The 17683-nt window shown below is 46.2% G+C and overlaps 1 protein-coding gene and 1 long non-coding RNA gene across 3 annotated transcripts in view; one reads left to right on the top strand and one right to left on the bottom strand.

Annotated features, from left to right (window-relative positions):
* The window catches only part of gak (cyclin G associated kinase), a 49568-nt gene extending 42248 nt beyond the window's left edge, over positions 1–7320 (top strand). For both annotated transcript variants that reach the window (XM_079516803.1, XM_079516802.1), the window contains exons 27-29: positions 1517–1665; positions 2777–2953; positions 3913–7320. In XM_079516803.1, the coding sequence (XP_079372929.1) occupies positions 1517–1665; positions 2777–2953; positions 3913–4014 (428 nt within the window). In that variant the 3' untranslated portion in view covers positions 4015–7320. The remainder of the gene's footprint in view (positions 1–1516; positions 1666–2776; positions 2954–3912) is intronic.
* LOC306934240 lies at positions 5478–7922 on the bottom strand. Its single transcript, XR_013791305.1, has 2 exons — positions 7315–7922; positions 5478–7263 (listed from the first exon to the last, which is right to left on the bottom strand). It is a non-coding gene; the product is annotated as an uncharacterized lncRNA (long non-coding RNA).
* Positions 7923–17683: the final 9761 nt, after the last annotated feature.

Here is a 17683-nt window from a genome sequence, read left to right as displayed (position 1 = left end):
ATATTTGGGGGTCCTTGACATGAAAATGTTTGAGCACCAATGAATAGAAACATAGGGTTTTTCAGAAAACTGTCAGGATTTAGAAGACATTTGTAGAATCGTCCTCAGGTCTAAATGGGTTAATCTCATAAACTCGGTAACTGAGTTTTTCTACATATAACCTATCGCAGTCTTTTTTTTTGTGTGTGTGTGTGTGTGTGCGTGCGTGCGTGTGCCCGCGTGTTTTTACTAATCTTTGAAGATCCACAGAATGTTTGGTTCTATGTCGATCAATAAAAAAGCTCTATGGACGTGGTCCAAGGCCAACATTGTGATATAACAGGTTTACTGCCACCTGCTGGACGCAAAGCCAACCTCAGACTGCCGAGGCTCTGCGGAGCTATTTAGAGGCTGCACACACAGCACAGAAACGGATGTTGTGGGCGTCCATCTTATGCTAAATAAATAGCGTCAATGCTAGCCAGCTCTAGAAAGCGCCAATGTTTCCATCTAGACCACCGGATAATCAGCAAAGACCTCTGAACATTGCGCGTTTTATCCAAACCACGGAGAGCTCCGTAGATTAGGAGTTATTCAGCTTTTTAGTCAGCCTGTATAATGGGATGCGGACGTCTAGGATCGCTAAAGAAGGAAAGGCCGAGCTAAAATAATAATGAAAAAATAGTAATCAGCGATCCGGTTTGATATCAATAATAAAGCTTATCAGACGGAGTACTCCGCCAGAAGCAGTAAGTCTGTTAACACAATCAGCGCTGGGATTTCTTTCAAAATAGAAGCTCAGGGTGCCGGGAAGATATGGCCGCTTTTACTTCAGTTCAGAACAAAAACCGGGAGACATATTTGTTCTTGCTTACCTCGCTATCATTACGATAAAATTGCTGAATAATCCCCCGCGTTCGTATTTTAAACGAGAGGCAGGTCAGAAGTCAGAAATGAAGAGCTTAGTATATCCATCTGGTCAAAACCACGGAGAGCTCCCTAGATTAGGAGATATGAGGGATTCTTTCTGATCCGTATACAGGGAAGTGAACAACAACTCGCGTGTGCGAAGAGCAAGGAGTATGGTGGCCTTGGAGGCCAACTAGAAGAAAAAAAAAATTATCAATGAACTCTAATGTCTTACACTCCGTGTGTGTGTGTGTGTGTGCGTGCGTGCGGTGACCCAGGCACTAGGGCTGTGAATCTTTGGGTCTCCCACAATTCGATTCGATTCCGATTCTTGGGGTCACGATTCGATTCAATCCAAAAACGATTTTCTATTCAAAATGATTCTCGATTCAATACATAGGATTTCATCACAATCTACTCCAGTCAGCACAGTAACTTGAAAATGACTGAAGACATGTTTACTGTGATTAGGGTGAGCTTACATTTCATATCACAAACAACATGTAGTGAAAACTCCTGTAACTAACCAGAAAAAAAAATCAAAAAAAAAATTATGAATCGATTTTGAATCGTTCATAACGGAATCGCGATTATAATTCGAATCGATTTTGTTTGACACCCCTACCAGGCACCAAGGCCAAGGTGAAGCAGGATGACTTCGGGGACCTTCTCTCCACTCAGGGTTTCTCGTCCCGGACGGATCGCAAGGAGCCGCGAACTATCGCTGAGATGAGGAGACAGGAGATCTGTCGAGACACGGACCCTCTGAAACTACAGGTAGTTAGATCTGTAGACCCTCTGAAACTACAGGTTGTTAGATCTGTAGACCCTCTGAAACTACAGGTAGTTGGATCTGTAGACCCTCTGAAACTACAGGTTGTTAGATCTGTAGACCCTCTGAAACTACAGGTAGTTAGATCTGTAGACCCTCTGAAACTACAGGTAGTTAGAGCTGTAGACCCTCTGAAACTACAGGTAGTTAGATCTGTAGACCCTCTGAAACTACAGGTAGTTAGATCTGTAGACCCTCTGAAACTACAGGTAATCACAAAAAGCATGCAGTAATCCTGGTCTCCGTACTGCCCCTCCCCCCCCCCCCCGGCCAGGGAATCCCTTTTGGTGTTTTAAAGCATTATGTTAGACTTTAGCTATTGAAAAATAGCAGATCTACAAGCTCGTAGCGCGGCACCGAGTGCCGCGCTACGAGCTTGTAGACCTGCTATTTTTGAAAAACTGTGAAACTGTGGCGCAAATCTTTTAACACAATCAGCGCCGGGATTTCTTACAAAATAGAGGCTCGGGTGCCGCGCAGATATGGCCGCTTTTACTCTGTAAGACCCCTCCTCCCCTTCTGTTCCGGACAAAAACCGGGAGACATATTTTTGCTTGCTTACCTCGCTAAGATTACGATAAAGTCGCTGATGATGGCTTGCTTCATATTTTGAACGAGAGGCATGTTGAAGTCAGAAGTCAGAGCTTAGTATATCCATCTGGTCAAAACCACGGAGAGCTCCTTAGATTACGCACGTCAAGCCTCTCTCTGAGCGGTAAACAGGGGAGTGAACGACGAGTGAGCGCGCGAAAGAGCAAGGAGTATGGTGCAGAAGGAGAGGCCAACTACAAAAACGTGTGTACACGTCCTAGCAACCCGTCGGTTGGATTAGTTATGACGTTCCCACACGTCGTACGGCCTAAATGGGTGTGTGTGTGTGTGTGTGTGTGTGTGTGTGTGTGTGTGTGTGTGTGTGTGTGTGTGTGTGTGTGTGTGTGTGTGTGTGTGTGTGTGTGTGTGTGTGTGTGTGTGTGTGTGTGTGTGTGTGTGTGTGTGTGTGTGTGTGTGTGTGTGTGTGTGTGTGTGTGTGTGTGTGTGTAATGTGTGTGCGTTCAGATCTTTGACTGGATCGAGGGGAAGGAGCGTAACATCCGGGCTCTGCTCTCCACGCTGCACACGGTGCTGTGGGAGGGGGAGACGCGCTGGCGGCCCGTGGGCATGGCCGACCTCATCACCCCCGACCAGGTCAAGAAGTTCTACCGCAAGGCTGCGCTGGTGGTGCACCCCGACAAGGTAGGGGTGCGTGCGTGTGCGTTATAGGCTACAGGACAGCCATTGGGCTGTAATGTAGCCTATAGAGAGCGTCGCAGTCCCGCCCCCTCTCATGACGACGCCAGGCCCAGGAAATAAGTCCCAATGCATTTTCCTCATAGAGATTTCATAAAGTATTTATTTAAAGACCTTTTAAGCGTCGCACAAAGCCAACTGGAGTTGTGACAAATCATGACAATAAACACAATATTTTGGACCAAACAAATAATTACAAAGAAGAAAAACAAGAAAAAAAGTTTTGTAACCTGCCGTTTTCTTCTTCTCTTCTAATTATTTGTTCGGCCCGAAAAATTGTGTTTGTTGTCATGATTTGTCACAACTCGAGTTGGCTTTGTACGAGGCTTAAAAGGTCTTTAAATACATACTTTTTGAAATGTCTATGAGGAAAATGAACGGGAAATCATTTCCTGGGCCCTGGTAGGGGGCGGGACTGCGACGCGCTATAGGCTACAGGTCGGCCCTATGAGCTGTGTGTGTGTGTGTGTGTGTGTGTGTGTGTGTGTGTGTGTGTGTGTGTGTGTGTGTGTGTGTGTGTGTGTGTGTGTGTGTGTGTGTGTGTGTGTGTGTGTGTGTGTGTGTGTGTGTGTGTGTGTGTGTGTGTGTGTGTGTGTGTGTGTGTGTGTGTGGCGGTGGATCAGGGGTAGAGTGGCTGGATGGTAACCGCAAGGTTGCCAGTTCGAACCCTGTGGGCTCCCCCAGAGTCAGTGTCGAAGTGTCCTCGAGCAAGACTCTGATCCCCTAATTGCTCCTGATGTGCTGGTTGGTGCCTTGCATGGTTTCCGCTGCCATTGGTGTGTGATTGTGTGTGAATGGGTGAATGTAATGCCCAATCTATGTAAAGCGCCTTGGATAAAGGCGCTATATAAATTTACCATTTGTGTGTGTGTGTGTGTGTGTGTGTGTGTGTGTGCGTGCTCCAGGCCACAGGTCAGCCCTATGAGCACTACGCTAAGATGATCTTCATGGAACTCAGCGACGCCTGGTCCGAGTTCGAGAACCAGGGCTCCAAGGCCCTGTTCTAACTGAAACCTGGACGGCAGGTCCACCGGAGTGGAGCGGGGCGGAGTGGAGTGGAGCGGAGTGGAGCGGGGCAGACTAGAGGCCGGGCCACAGTTTGTTTTTGGCCAGACCAACAGGACAGGACTGAGCTCACATTGAGCCTTAAAGAGAGAGCTGTGACCCTCTGAGAGGTGTCTCTCTACACACACACACACACACACAGGAACACACACGCACGCACGCACAAATGCACACACAGAGGTGCTGATCTATGGTCAGTCTGACCTGAGCGTTAAGGGTTTTGAATGAACTAGTCTCGTCAAGGCTGCCCTGACCAACCAGAGCAACCCCTAGATCGGCACCTCTGCACGCACACACACGCCCACATGCACACGCACGCACACAAACACATGCTCACGCCACACATACACACACACACACACACACAGGCACACACACACACACACGCACAGGCACACACACACACACAAACACCTTTCCTACATTTGATCTTGTCCCTCCTTCCTACAATTCCTTCTACAGTGAAGGGAAAAGACTTGTACTCTCTCTCTCTCTAGCACTGTAACTATCTCTCTCTCTCTCTGTATCTCTCTCTGGCTTGCCTGCAGTTCCAAACATCACCAGAGGGTGGTGTGTCAGAGACAATCACACAGACAAACTGAAAGAGCGCGCCTCCCCGTTCCCGGGCATAGAGGGGCGGGGTCAAAACGGACGCCGGCTCCCCATTGGATTGTTTTTTGTTGTATTGGTTTATTGGAGCGACGCCCCTCTGCCACTGATTGGTTTAGTGCTCCCACACCACATGTGGGTGCGTTCGTTGCCCCCGAGGCTCATGGGACTTTGAGTTCACTGAGAGAGAAGACTGGTGTTTTTTTCTAAATCCTGACAGTTTTCTGAAAAACCCATGTTTCTGTGTCAGTCGTTCTCAAACATGTTCATGTCAAGGACCCCCGAAATTATATGTAATTGGCCGCCGACCCCCATCTGAAAATATGTTGTTCCAGGGACTCCCCAGAAGCAAAGATTTGAGTTAAAAATGTTCGCTCGGCACGAATATATATTCAACGACTTTTCAAAAATAGCTGATCTGCAAGCTTGTAGATCTGCTATTATTTAATAGCTAAAAGTATAATTTGAATGCTTAAAACACCAAAAGGGGTTCCCGTCCTGAATGGGTTAATGTGGCGACCTACGAGAGGACTCCATGTAAAGGGATTTCCTCGTAAAATAAAGTTTTTATTTTCTTTCTTGATTTTTTATTTTTTTTCCTCCCGTTGGATATACAATATAATATAACACAATTTGGGAAAAGACTCCGAGATAAACGCATTTATTTATTTCTGGATGGAAGAGCGCTATCTGTCTGAACCACTGAGATGAAGACCACATGACGGACATCTCCGTCAAAGGCAGGGAATGTGTGAAGCACTTTGGGGACGTAGAAAATCGCTATGTAGATTTGAGCTATTATTTTTATTATTATTATTAGCTCATTCACCGCCAACACTGCCATCTGGTGGCTGAATTTAATACTCCAGAACCGCCACCGCTCGCTGCAATGTTAAACGTCTTATTTTGAAAAGCCGCTTTACTCGGAATCGGAGAAACACTGAGGTGAATAATCGCTATGTAACGTTGTCCCGCGAATGTTATTTAATTCACCGTTTATAGAAACAAATCAAGCATATTTTGCTCCAAAACGTAGCCTGATTATCAGACTGAAGCTTTCTTGAAGAGGCAGTCCACTCAGAGAGTGGGCGGGGTCTTTGGGCTGGATCCAGGCTAGCCTGGAAGAAGAATACGAGAGTTTCGGGCCCTTATTTATCAACACGTTGTACACCCAATTTTGGGTGTACACCCGGTGACGTGTACACCCGGTGTACACCCAGTGTACACCCAGTGTACACCCGGTGACGTGTACACCCGGTGACGTGTACACCCAGTGTACACCCGGTGACGTGTACACCATAGAGTATATATATAATAGAGACTGAACTGGCGCGAAGCTCCGCCCCCCCAGCTATTCATGTCAGTGGAAGTTGCTCAGTGGCGTTTTGAAGCACCCGGAAGACTGCCGGAAGTACCGTCTCAGAACGTCTACTTCCGCATTTGACCACCAAATTTTGGTGGTCAAATGCGGAAGTGCAACCGAGCGCTCAATGTTAAAGCCCAGCTGCACGGGGTTTCCCGGTCAGGAATCCACGGGTCCGCCTGTAGTCCCTCCTCCTATCACTAGGGAGGAGAGCTTCAACGTTGGAAAGTCTGCCTGCCCCCTTGGTGTACACCCAGTGTACACCCGGTGACGTGTACACCCAGTGTACACCCGGTGACGTGTACACCCAGTGTACACCCGGTGACGTGTACACCCAGTGTACACCCGGTGACGTGTACACCCGGTGACGTGTACACCCAGTGTACACCCGGTGACGTGTACACCCGGTGACGTGTACACCCAGTGTACACCCGGTGACGTGTACACCCAGTGTACACCCAGTGTACACCCGGTGACGTGTACACCGCGTTGATAAATAAGGGCCTAGGATTCTAAAAACAGGATGTTCCCATAGACGGAATACGCCAGCGGACATTTCACTTCCGGGTTTTTTTTTTCATCGCACCAGAACCGGAGTGTTACAGGGCGGGAGGGGCGGGAGGCAGTGTTGTTTTCGTCGACTAATACTATGACGAAAAATGTTCGGCAACTACCTTATTTTCACTGACAAAAACTACATCAAAACTAAGCCATGATGACTAAAACTATGACTAAATATACTGACAATTTCGTCAGCAAATAAAAACTACACTAAAATGTTAGGAAGGGACTAGTGGACAAGAGATCCAGTATAATGTTAGGAAGGGACTAGTGGACAAGAGATCCAGTAGAAGTCATTTTACACTTGGTTGCATGAAAATAGCCGATCTACAAGCTCACAACGCGTCGCACTTCATTACGACGGTATCAAGGCCTGACAAAATACATTTTAGTCGACTAAATCAACTGTAGATTTAGTCGACTAAAATCTTACGATATTTAGTCGACTAAAACCAGACTAACACTAAACCATTCCAGGTGACAAAAATGTGACTGAAACTAAATGAAAACTATCTAAGAGACTATGACTAAAACTAAAATCAAAAGTTGCTTTCAAAAACAACACTGGCGGGAGGGCGTATACAGGACCAGATAATCACTCTTCCACCTTCTAGCGGCAACGTGTTGAACCGGGACTTGTTCCATACCTGTTCCATACCTTCTAGCGGCAACGTGTTGAACCGGGACTTGTTCCATACCTGTTCCATACCTTCTAGCGGCAACGTGTTGAACCAGGACTTGTTCCATACCTGCGCGCGTTCTTTCTTTCTTTACAATTTTACATTGTACCTCATGGACCAATCAAATCCCATGTTTTCCTATTTATTTTGTTTTTAGGGACTGTGTGTGTGTGTGTGTGTGTGTGTGTGTGTGTGTGTGTGTGTGTGTGTGTGTGTGTGTGTGTGTGTGTGTGTGTGTGTGTGTGTGTGTGTGTGTGTGTGTGTGTGTGTGCGTGCGTGTGCGTGTGCGTGTGCGTGTGCGTGCGCGTGCGCGCGCCTTAGAGTATATATGAATAGAGACGGCACCAGGAGGAAGCCCTGAGGCGCAATGGACATAGTGGTCGGATTTGGTATTGCAGCCTGGGCCAAACACATGAACACGCTGGTCCGTTGACTATCATTGCGCACGTTCACGATGACACGTGAACGCGGTTTCAGTGCAATGGCAGCGCGTTCATGTGTTTGGCCCAATCAATCCCAGAATGCACTCTGTTCCTACCCGGAAGGAGGAGTGAAATCGCCTCATGCGCTTTTGAGCAACTTAATGCAAGTGGATGGGAGGAGAACTCGGGTGCCGTCTCTATTCATATATACTCTAAGGTGCGTGCTCACGTGCGTGTTGAGGGGGGGGGGGGGGGTGTTGGTTGGTTGATTGGTTGGGGGGGGGGGTCGTTATCAATGATTATAAGTTTAAATGAAGTTAAGATAATATATAAATTGAATGTGGCGTGTGCGAGTGAGGCCGTAGCCATTCCAAAGTATCTCTTCTCATTCTGAACATGTGATTTTATAAATATATACATATATATAAATGCTCTGGGTTTTGCTTTGTGGCTTATATTGTTCCATCGTTTCGCTTCAAGTCTTTCCCTTTTTTGTACTTTCTTGGTTGTTGTTTTTTTCTTTCTTTGACGTCTGGAAGTTGACAGAAATCAATGTATTGTTATTATTATTAATTATATTATTATCACCTTGTGGATCTTGTGTTTTTATTTATTTTTTATGGGGGAGGGGTGCACATGCACGCATGTAGACACAGAAAGGTAGACGCCTCCTTCGGCTCTGGGGCGTCTGTATCTCCACAGACACAGAAAGGTAGACGCCTCCTTCGGCTCTGGGGCGTCTGTATCTCCACAGACACAGAAAGGTAGACGCCTCCTTCGGCGTCGCAGGGTACATAACGGAAGTTGACGTTCTGTAGACCAATCAGAGGCACGACTCCCTCTTTCCCAGTGGCCAGAGCCATCTAATAGAAGAGTTACGACATTGAGGCGTCAGAAACCGAGCGCTCGAGCACTGTTCATGCAGCCTGAACTGAGACAGGCTGGAGTTGGAAATACATTGTTTTCAACGAGGGTGGTGCAAATCTGAGCTATTTTAAGCATGTGTGCAACATGACAACTGTTTTAAAGTATTGTACAGTAACAACTAAAGACTCTCTTTAATGTTTATGTTGTACTATCACTACAAAACAATCTAAAATAAAGGGATGTAAGATCATTAAAGCTGGGCTGTTGCCTGAGTCCAATGCATTTCTGCCTACTTCCGGGCAAGGACTTGTCCTAGTTGGTTGTCCCCATTCTCAATAGAAGTCTATGTAGGAGAGCCGCCAGTGACGTAGAGTCTGTGGGGGCCCCCATGAGGAATTGGACCTGATATTCGCCTCGGTTCGTCCCGTTTGTACCGCACCAGGTCGCGCTGCGCCCGTTCGCGCAATTCTCGTCTTGCATTGACTTTGTATGTAATCCCGCGGCTCTAACCATCCAAGTATGGCACCTTAACACCTCTTTTGTTCCTCATTACATTACAGTCATTTAGCAGACGCTTTTATCCAAAGCGACTTACAATAAGTGTATTCAACATAGGTAGGGAACAAAAACTACTAATCACCAGAAGTCTTTAGTGCATTTTCTGCAAAAACAAGCAACCAAGAGTATACCTAGCGCTACGGTAAAAGTGCAATATATCAGCTACCTATTTCCTTAAACAGATGAGACAAAATAGCTAAATCAAATGAGCATGAGCTAAAACAATTAAGTGTATCGACTAAACAAGATCCAATAAACAATACAACAATAGAAAACAAGCGTTCGTACAACTAGTTAACAACAAGTAGGTCAGGCAGAGAGGAAGGGTAGTGTTTCCTGAAGAGGTGGGTTTTCAACCTGCGGCGAAATATGGGCAGTGACTCTGCTGTCCTAACATCAGTGGGGAGTTCATTCCACCACTGTGGGGCCAGAACAGAAAAGAGTCGTGACCGTGTGGATCGGCCAGAAGGACCCTTGAGTGACGAGGCAATCAGTCGCCCCGAGGTGGCAGACCGAAGTGGTCGGGCAGGGGTGTAGGCATCGACCATAGCCCGGAGGTAGGAAGGAGCTGTTCCTTTCACTGCCCTATAGGCTAACACCAGGGTTTTGAACTGGATGCGGGCCGCTACGGGGAGCCAGTGTAGAGAACGGAGAAGGATGGTTGTGTGGGAGAACTTGGGGCGGTTGAACACCAGACGAGCCGCAGCTTTCTGAACAAGCTCCAGAGGTCTGATGGCAGATGCCGGAGCACCAGCAAGGAGGGAGTTGCAATAGTCCAGGCGGGAGATGACGAGAGCCTGGATGAGCACCTGGGCTGCCTTCTCCGTGAGGAAGGGGCGAATCCTCCTGATGTTGTAGAGGAGGAATCTGCAGGACCTTGTCACTGATGCGATGTTTGCCGAGAACGTCAGTTGATCGTCCAGGGTCACACCCAGATTTTTCGCAGTCCGAGTTGAGGTCACCACAGCATTATCAATGGTGATGGCCATGTCTCGGTGCGGACAGCCCTTCCCCGGGAGGAACATCAGCTCGGTCTTGTCCAGGTTGAGCTTCAGGTGGTTTGTCGACATCCACGCCGAGATGTCAGCCAGACAAGCAGCAATGCGTGCCTCCACTTGGGTATCAGAGGGGGGGAATGAGAGGATCAGCTGGGTGTCATCGGCATAGCAGTGGTAGGAAAAGCCATGGGAGTGGATGACAGCACCCAGAGATGTAGTGTAGAGAGAGAAAAGAAGAGGACCCAGAACCGAGCCTTGGGGAACCCCAGTTGTGAGCCTGTGTGGTTCTGACACAGACCCTCTCAGCATCACCTGGTAGGAGCGACCCGTCAGGTAGGATGCAAACAGGGAGAGTGCAGAGCCTGAGACACCCATCCCCTCGAGGGTGGAGAGGAGGATCTGATGGTTCACCGTGTCGAACGCTGCAGACAGGTCCAGGAGTATCAGGACGGAGGAGAGAGAGTTCGCTCTAGCGGCATGGAGCGACTCCGTCACTGCCAGCAGGGCAGTCTCTGTCGAGTGACCCACTTTGAACCCAGACTGGTTGGAGTCCAGGAGGTTGTTCTGGTGGAGATAGGAGGACAGTTGTTTAAAGACAGCACGTTCGAGAGTTCCTCACTGTCCGGGGCGTGGGGGGTGGACCGCGCTGCCTGTCCTCTTGTACACATGCAGATCAGGCATTGAAATGCTAAGATGGGTGCTTGTTTTCACCTGCCAGGTAGGTAAGGGTATGCACGCAATGTACATACAGTACTGTACTCTGCTTAGGCTACTTGTTCACAATGAAACCACCACCAGCAAGAACACACTGGCTGGCAACCATGACGATTATAAAAAACATTTCGTCTCTGAGAGCCGCCATTGGACTGAAGCCCCATGAAGTGAATGCAGTTTGCGTAACTCTATATCCAAGGCTCTGCCAATGGCACTCGCTTTGGCACGGAAGTCCCGGAAGAGACGCGCTGTGATTGGCCAGTAGTCACTTGACAGTGACATTTCCACATAACTCATCTTACTTTCCATATACATTTCCACATAGCTAACTCCTCTTACTTTCCATATACATTTCCACATAGCTAACTCGTCTTACTTGATGAACTAGTCATATCTCATTTGGTCCTTCAAACTCTGTGTCATATGAAACTAACTCATTCGTTAATTTTGACTTGAGGTGTAAAAAAGTAAAACAAACAAAAACAATTGGCCACCAAAAAACGGTTTATTTTATGCCTTCATGCTCACAGTATTTATTTATTTACTTATCTATAATGGAGTGATACAATTTGATCATTTCTATTTCTGCCTTTTAGATCACAAATTGCACAGTGCAGATAGGCCTATGACACATAAAATACAATATACAAAGAAATCCCTGACACATTTAATAATGATAATAAAAAAACCATGTTCTAAAACATGTACATATTATGGAAATAGTTGAATCTTACAGCACGTCACAGTGAGGTGCTGTAAGCTTGTAGATCTGCTATTTTTTCCAATATGGAAACGATTGACGATTATACTCACAAAAGCATTGTGATTATTTCAAATAATTGCGATTATGTAATAATTGTGACAGTCCTAGCCACGGCGACTGATTTATCTGATTTTATCATCGTCTTCTTAAACTAAATGGCCTACGTATACTTTTTTTCTTCTCAAAACTATATTTCTTAATCATCACCAAAAACGTTCATAAAAGATTATGACTATAATATTATAAAATAACAGTCAGTATGGAACATACGAGAATTAAATAGAATTTAATATGATTAAACATTAGACTTAGGCCAATTTACTTACTGACTTACTCCATGATGACGTCACAAAACCATTGACTTAGGCCAAAATAATACCTATTTTTGCCTAAGTAACACTCTTGACATAATAGGCCATTTTACTAAAAGGTAACGGGCATGATTCTTTTCAATTAGGACTTTGGCGATTAACTCTGAGTGTACAAACGGAACCAAATTGACCCGTTAGGGTCCATTTGGTTCCGTTTGTACACTCAGAGTTACAGACACACAAGGGTCCATTTGGTTCCAAACTATAATTTAGCTGGGGACCCCCTGGAACTCCCTCAAGGACCCCTGGGGGTCCCCGGACCCCACTTTGGTAACCACTGCTTTTTAAGTAAACCCTTCAGGAAAAAAAACGATTATGGATGCCAATACATTTGTACTTTTTACTCGAGCACAGTTTGAATTCCGCAGTTCTACTAACGTAGAGTATTTCTATATTGCAGTATTGACACTTTTACTCAAGTAGAGAATTTGAGCACTTTTTCCGCCACTGAGGGAGGGTCTCGTCACGGTTCCGCGGGTCGAGGGAATCTGTCGTCTCATCCGTGGCCGCCCGTCCCGTTTGGGTGGGGGGGTGGGTGTCAGCAGCAGTGTGTGGGTGCTGTGGTCTGTCTGTCCCCGCGGCGCCACAGACATGCTAACGCGCTGGTCTGTATGTCCCCGCGGCGCCACAGACATGCTAACGCGCTGGTCTGTATGTCCTCGCGGCTCCACAGAGATGCTAACGTGCTGTTGATGCTGCTCTGTATCTCGCTGCGGCTCCACAGACATGCTAACAACAGGCTGTCGATGCTGGTCTGACTGCGAAGCGACCGGGACGGCTGGACGATCCTGTGGAAATCAAAAGTAAAAACATCATAATAATGAGACAAATCAGCTGAGAGTTCCATGTGTCGCCATTGCTTTAGTTCACCCGAACCTTTCAAACACAAGCTCACACACAGGGATGACAGACAGTAGACTGGAACCCTTTCTACCCTTTCTATGGCATAGGCAGCTCCCGGCAGAATCCGCCTTGAGAATCTAGACGCAGCTGCACGACATGAGACTAATTAATTAGGGGGGGGGGGGGGGGGGGGGGTTGTACCTGTTTTAGAGTGGGGCGGTTGGGGTGCACCACAGGGACACATCCTTGGGCCCAGGAGTCGATGGTCCCTGGCGGAGGCTCGGGATCTTCATGGTCTCCCAGAGCCTCTCCTCTGCCCTGGGCCTCTCCTCTGCCCTGGGCCTCCCCTCCGCCCTGGGCCTCTCCTCCGCCCTGGGCCTCGTGGTGGAGGAAGCGCCACTCCAGCAGACCCAGAACACGATCCCTGGTCCAGCGGACGCAGAAAGGACGCAGCTGTATAGGAGAGATGGCAGTGTTGGGGAAAAGTACTTGGATTTTTGACGGGCGCTATAGCCCGTCCTATGCCCAGCTGGGTGTTGCTATGGGAACATCTCTCCAGCTATAGGAACATCTCTCCAGCTATAGGAACATCTCTCCAGCTATGGGAACATCTCTCCATAACGTATACCTGTGTCTGGGTGTAGCTCAGACACCCTGTGGTGACGACCACCCCACCTGAACACCATTAACGCTAGTTTGTCACTTAAAAACAAGTGGTCCTTCGAGCCGGATACCTGTGTCTGAGTGTAGCTCTGGACGCATCTCTGCAGCACGTTCCCCAGCAGTGTCTCCACCAGCGCGCCCACTGCGTCCTCCGCCTCCTCGCGGACCAGCAGGAGGCTCCACTGGGCCTCGGTGAGGGGGCCGCGGACCACAGCTTGATCCTCCACCACGTCCACTGGCTCCGGGAGGAGGAGGGGGGGCCGTGTGGTGGAGGCGGGGGGGCCCTGGGGGCTGCGTGACGCTCGGCCCTGTCTGTCTCCACCCCGCGACTTCACCGCAGAGCGAGACATCTTCACCTGCACGCACGCACGCAGGCACGCACACACACACCAGAGGAGTAAGTCCTGAAAGACAAAAAAGGGGTAAAGTGGCAAAAAATAAGTTACCACTTATGAAATAGCGGATCTACAAGCTCTCAATGTTGAGAGTGCTAACTAATTTAACACTCATCTTAAACAACCTGGTTGAAAAAGTTGTCCTTTAACAGAAAAGAACAGACAATCCGGGAATTTAAGAGTAAAAAATGGAATAGCCTTTATTTAATTAATAGTCTGTACTGTACTAGGCCTACTTAACTGTTTTTACTGGAGTACTTCCAATATTCAATATTTTTACTTCTACTCCACTACAAAGGCAAAGATATTGTACTTTATCCTCCACTCTTTTCAAATATTTGAAAACTTTAGTTACTTAGTAGATTTAGTTAATTCATCAAAAAATAAAACTGAATTGTGGACACAATCTACAATATTCTTTAGTTTTGGGGTCTGAGAGGCTAAATGTCATCAACTGGTGGTCCGTGGCTCAGATGCAGAATACATAATGGACCTATATTAAAAAGGTTGAAACCTAGCTGCTACTTTTATACACATTTTACATTTATTTTGTATACTATTTAAATAGTTTTGAGGAAAAACGCTGCTATATTTTTGTCCCAAAATGACTGCAAAAGATTGCTGCCTTATTCGTTTCAAAAAGCTTTATGCTGTATAACGTGTATAACGACGCAACGTGACCTAGCTCTGTTTACACACCGCTATACTCCCTCCAGCTGTAGCCTACTGTACATACATTGCCCATTTTCAACTGTTTTATTGCATTTTTGACACTTTCTTTGGCAATGTAAATGTTTTCCAATAACAAATAAAGCTCCTTTGAATTGAACTGTGCGTCTTACCTGTATAATAAGGAGAACTAAAGGTTGTGTCCAAACAAACACTTTCTGTTTTAACGTAAAAAAGGTGGTGGTGGTTGTTACGTTGCCAAGCAACTGAAGACGCCAACAGGCATGATGTTACAGCCAAAACGGTTCACCCATAGAACTGTGTGACTGTAGAGGGCGCTGCTGGCTGCTGCTTATTTACCGTTTACTGTCAACACGGCAGTAATAAAATTCAACAATAAAGTTCAACTTTGACCCACTTGTTAATTAGAATGAAGTCAATGTACATTTCATCGTGTCCAAAGAAACAAATCATTAATCATGATTATAATCACCATTCCAAATGTCCAAAATATGCCATGTTTTTTTCTGTATATTGTTGGAATGGAAAGATAAATGTTAGAAGACAGATATATACATTTAGAAAGAGAAAGAAAGAAAAGTACAAATTCATGTTATGTGAACACCCTGTCCACTCCGTCCTATACTTTAGTTTATACTCTACCTAAAATTCACAAGAGTTGTACACCTGTTCCAGAGCGCCCCATAGTGGCGGGTAATGGTTCTCTAACTGAACCTCTGTTGATTTTCATATTAAGAGCCTGGTATTTAAACTGCCCTCTTATTTGAGACACCACCAATTTTCTGAATAAGTTACATTTTATCAATTAAGGACATAACAGACTCAGATATTTTATGCACTATGGATGTAACTAGTCTGTGCCTCATATATATATATATATATATAGTCCACCTCCCACCCCATTTAGCTAACCCTAATCCTGAAAAGACATCTTTTTTTTTATCCTTTATTTACCCAGGGTAGTAGCTGAGCACAAGTGCTCATTTTCAGCAACGCCCTGCACATATAGAAACCAGTCTTATACTGTTGGCCACTAAGCAGCTCCACTGGAGCAGTTTGGGGTTCAGTGCCTTGCTCAAGGGCACTTCAGCGGTGTTGGGTGAGTGATGACAATCACTTCCCCACCCAGATTTTCCTGCCCGTCCGGGGAATCGAACCGGCAACAAGGGCGCTCCTCTAACCCTTAGGTCACCGCTAGCCCAAAAAACATTCAAGGTCATCATTCAATTCCCCTAGAGTGGTATCAGTCAATCCAAAAAAAAAGCAAGTGATGTGAATATATGTTCAGCAATTTTGACATTTGATATAACCTTTAATGTTGGAGTTACATGTAGATACAAATCTTTTTTCTTTTCTGAAGTATTGGAACACTCAGTCAAGACATTGTTGATTTATACAATCCGTTGACCTCGAACTAAAACAGGTTTCTTTTCTCCAAATATAAGGTTTCACACGCAGGCTTTCACATTGGAACCAGTGGAAACTCATCCCAGTAGTGTCCCAAAGTGGTTCCCAAAGTGGGGTCCTTGAGGGAGTTCCAACTTCCAGGGGGTCCCCAGCTAGATGATAATGGACCCTTGTTAGTCTGTAACTCCCGAGTGTACAAATGGAACCAAGCGGGTCCATTTGGTTCCATTTGTACACCGAGTTAAATTAACATTGAATTTACAATATAAATTGGGGTCCCAGAGATAGAAATGCCATTAAATGGGGGTCTGTAGACTAATCCATCTCAAACTGGGGGTCCTTGAAATTAAACAGGTTGAGAATCACTGCTAGAGCCGTAAAAATCTTCTCTTATGTCCCTGGCATATCTCTTCAAATGGGGGTCCGCAGGGCTAATTAAGTGTCAATTTGGGGGTCCTTGACATGAAAACGTTTGGGAACCACTGGTGTACCTAATCTTGTAACTAAATTCATACAAGAAACCAGCCAGGATGGATGGAACCAGACAAGAAACCAGCCAGGATGGATGGAGCCAGACACGGAACCGGAGAATCCATAGACCAGTGGTTACTGTGGTTCCCAAACTTTTTCATGTCAAGGACCCCCAAATTGGCACCAATTAGCCCGCGCGGACCCCCATTTGAAGAGATATGCCAGGGACCCCCATAAGAGAAGATTTTTTTTACGGCTTTAACAGTGACTTTCAACCATTTTCATTTCAAGGACCCCCCCCTGAGACCCCCAATTTATATTGTAAAATCTATGTTAATGTAACTCGGAGAGTGTACAAATGGAACCAAATGGACCCGTTAGGGTCCATTTGTACACTCTCAAAGTTACAGACCCATAAAAGGTCATTTGGTTCCTAATTATCATCTAGCTGGGGACCCCCTGGAACTCCCCCGGACCCCACTTTGGGATCCACTGCCATAGAAAATAGAAAGGCGCCAAACCTTAAAAACAAAAACAAAACAAAAGAAAAAAGTGCCCCTCATTTCACACATTTATTTATTTATTTTTTTACTGATGCAAGAACAATGGCTTCTATCAGCATGCTAACTTTCCAGGCTGTTGTTTCCCCCCCCCCCCCCCCCCCCCTCCCCCTCACAAAGTTTGGAATCGCCATCGATGATAGGCACTGGCAGGTTTCTCTACTGTCCCATAGCCCACCTACTGTATGACATGTATGCATTATTGATGCACTGAGTACAATTGGCCATATTCAGAATTTCAGACATCAGACACCATCTTGCCAGCAAGGTGCTACCTAGGTGATACTTCCCATTGACAGCCCATTCATCCAAACAGATGAATTGTATTAAACAACGTCAAAATCACCAACATTGCAGCTGTAGGGAAAGCTTGAATTATCCTCTTTCAAGTGTTTGTTTCATAAAAATCCACCGTAGACATTTTATGAGCTACTTTATGATTGATATGATATTTTTGAGTGGTGTAAACCACTCCTACAACTGGCTTTGTTAGTTTACGTGTCTGTCCGTACCCAAAAAAATGAGCATGGTTGCTATGGTCACCCAGTTCACACGGGTGTAATTTCATTACGTCAGACCACAGCTGATCAGTCTATATAAGACCTTACACCACTCAGTTCACACGGGTGTGATTATTTATTTTATGAGCTACTCCAACACTTTTTTCTAAGTGTTG

The sequence above is a fragment of the Electrona antarctica genome (genome assembly GCF_951216825.1).
Source record: "Electrona antarctica genome assembly, chromosome: 12".
Lineage (NCBI taxonomy): Eukaryota > Metazoa > Chordata > Actinopteri > Myctophiformes > Myctophidae > Electrona > Electrona antarctica.
Note: the sequence above shows the minus strand (reverse complement) of the source record. Positions and strands in the feature narration are given on the sequence as shown.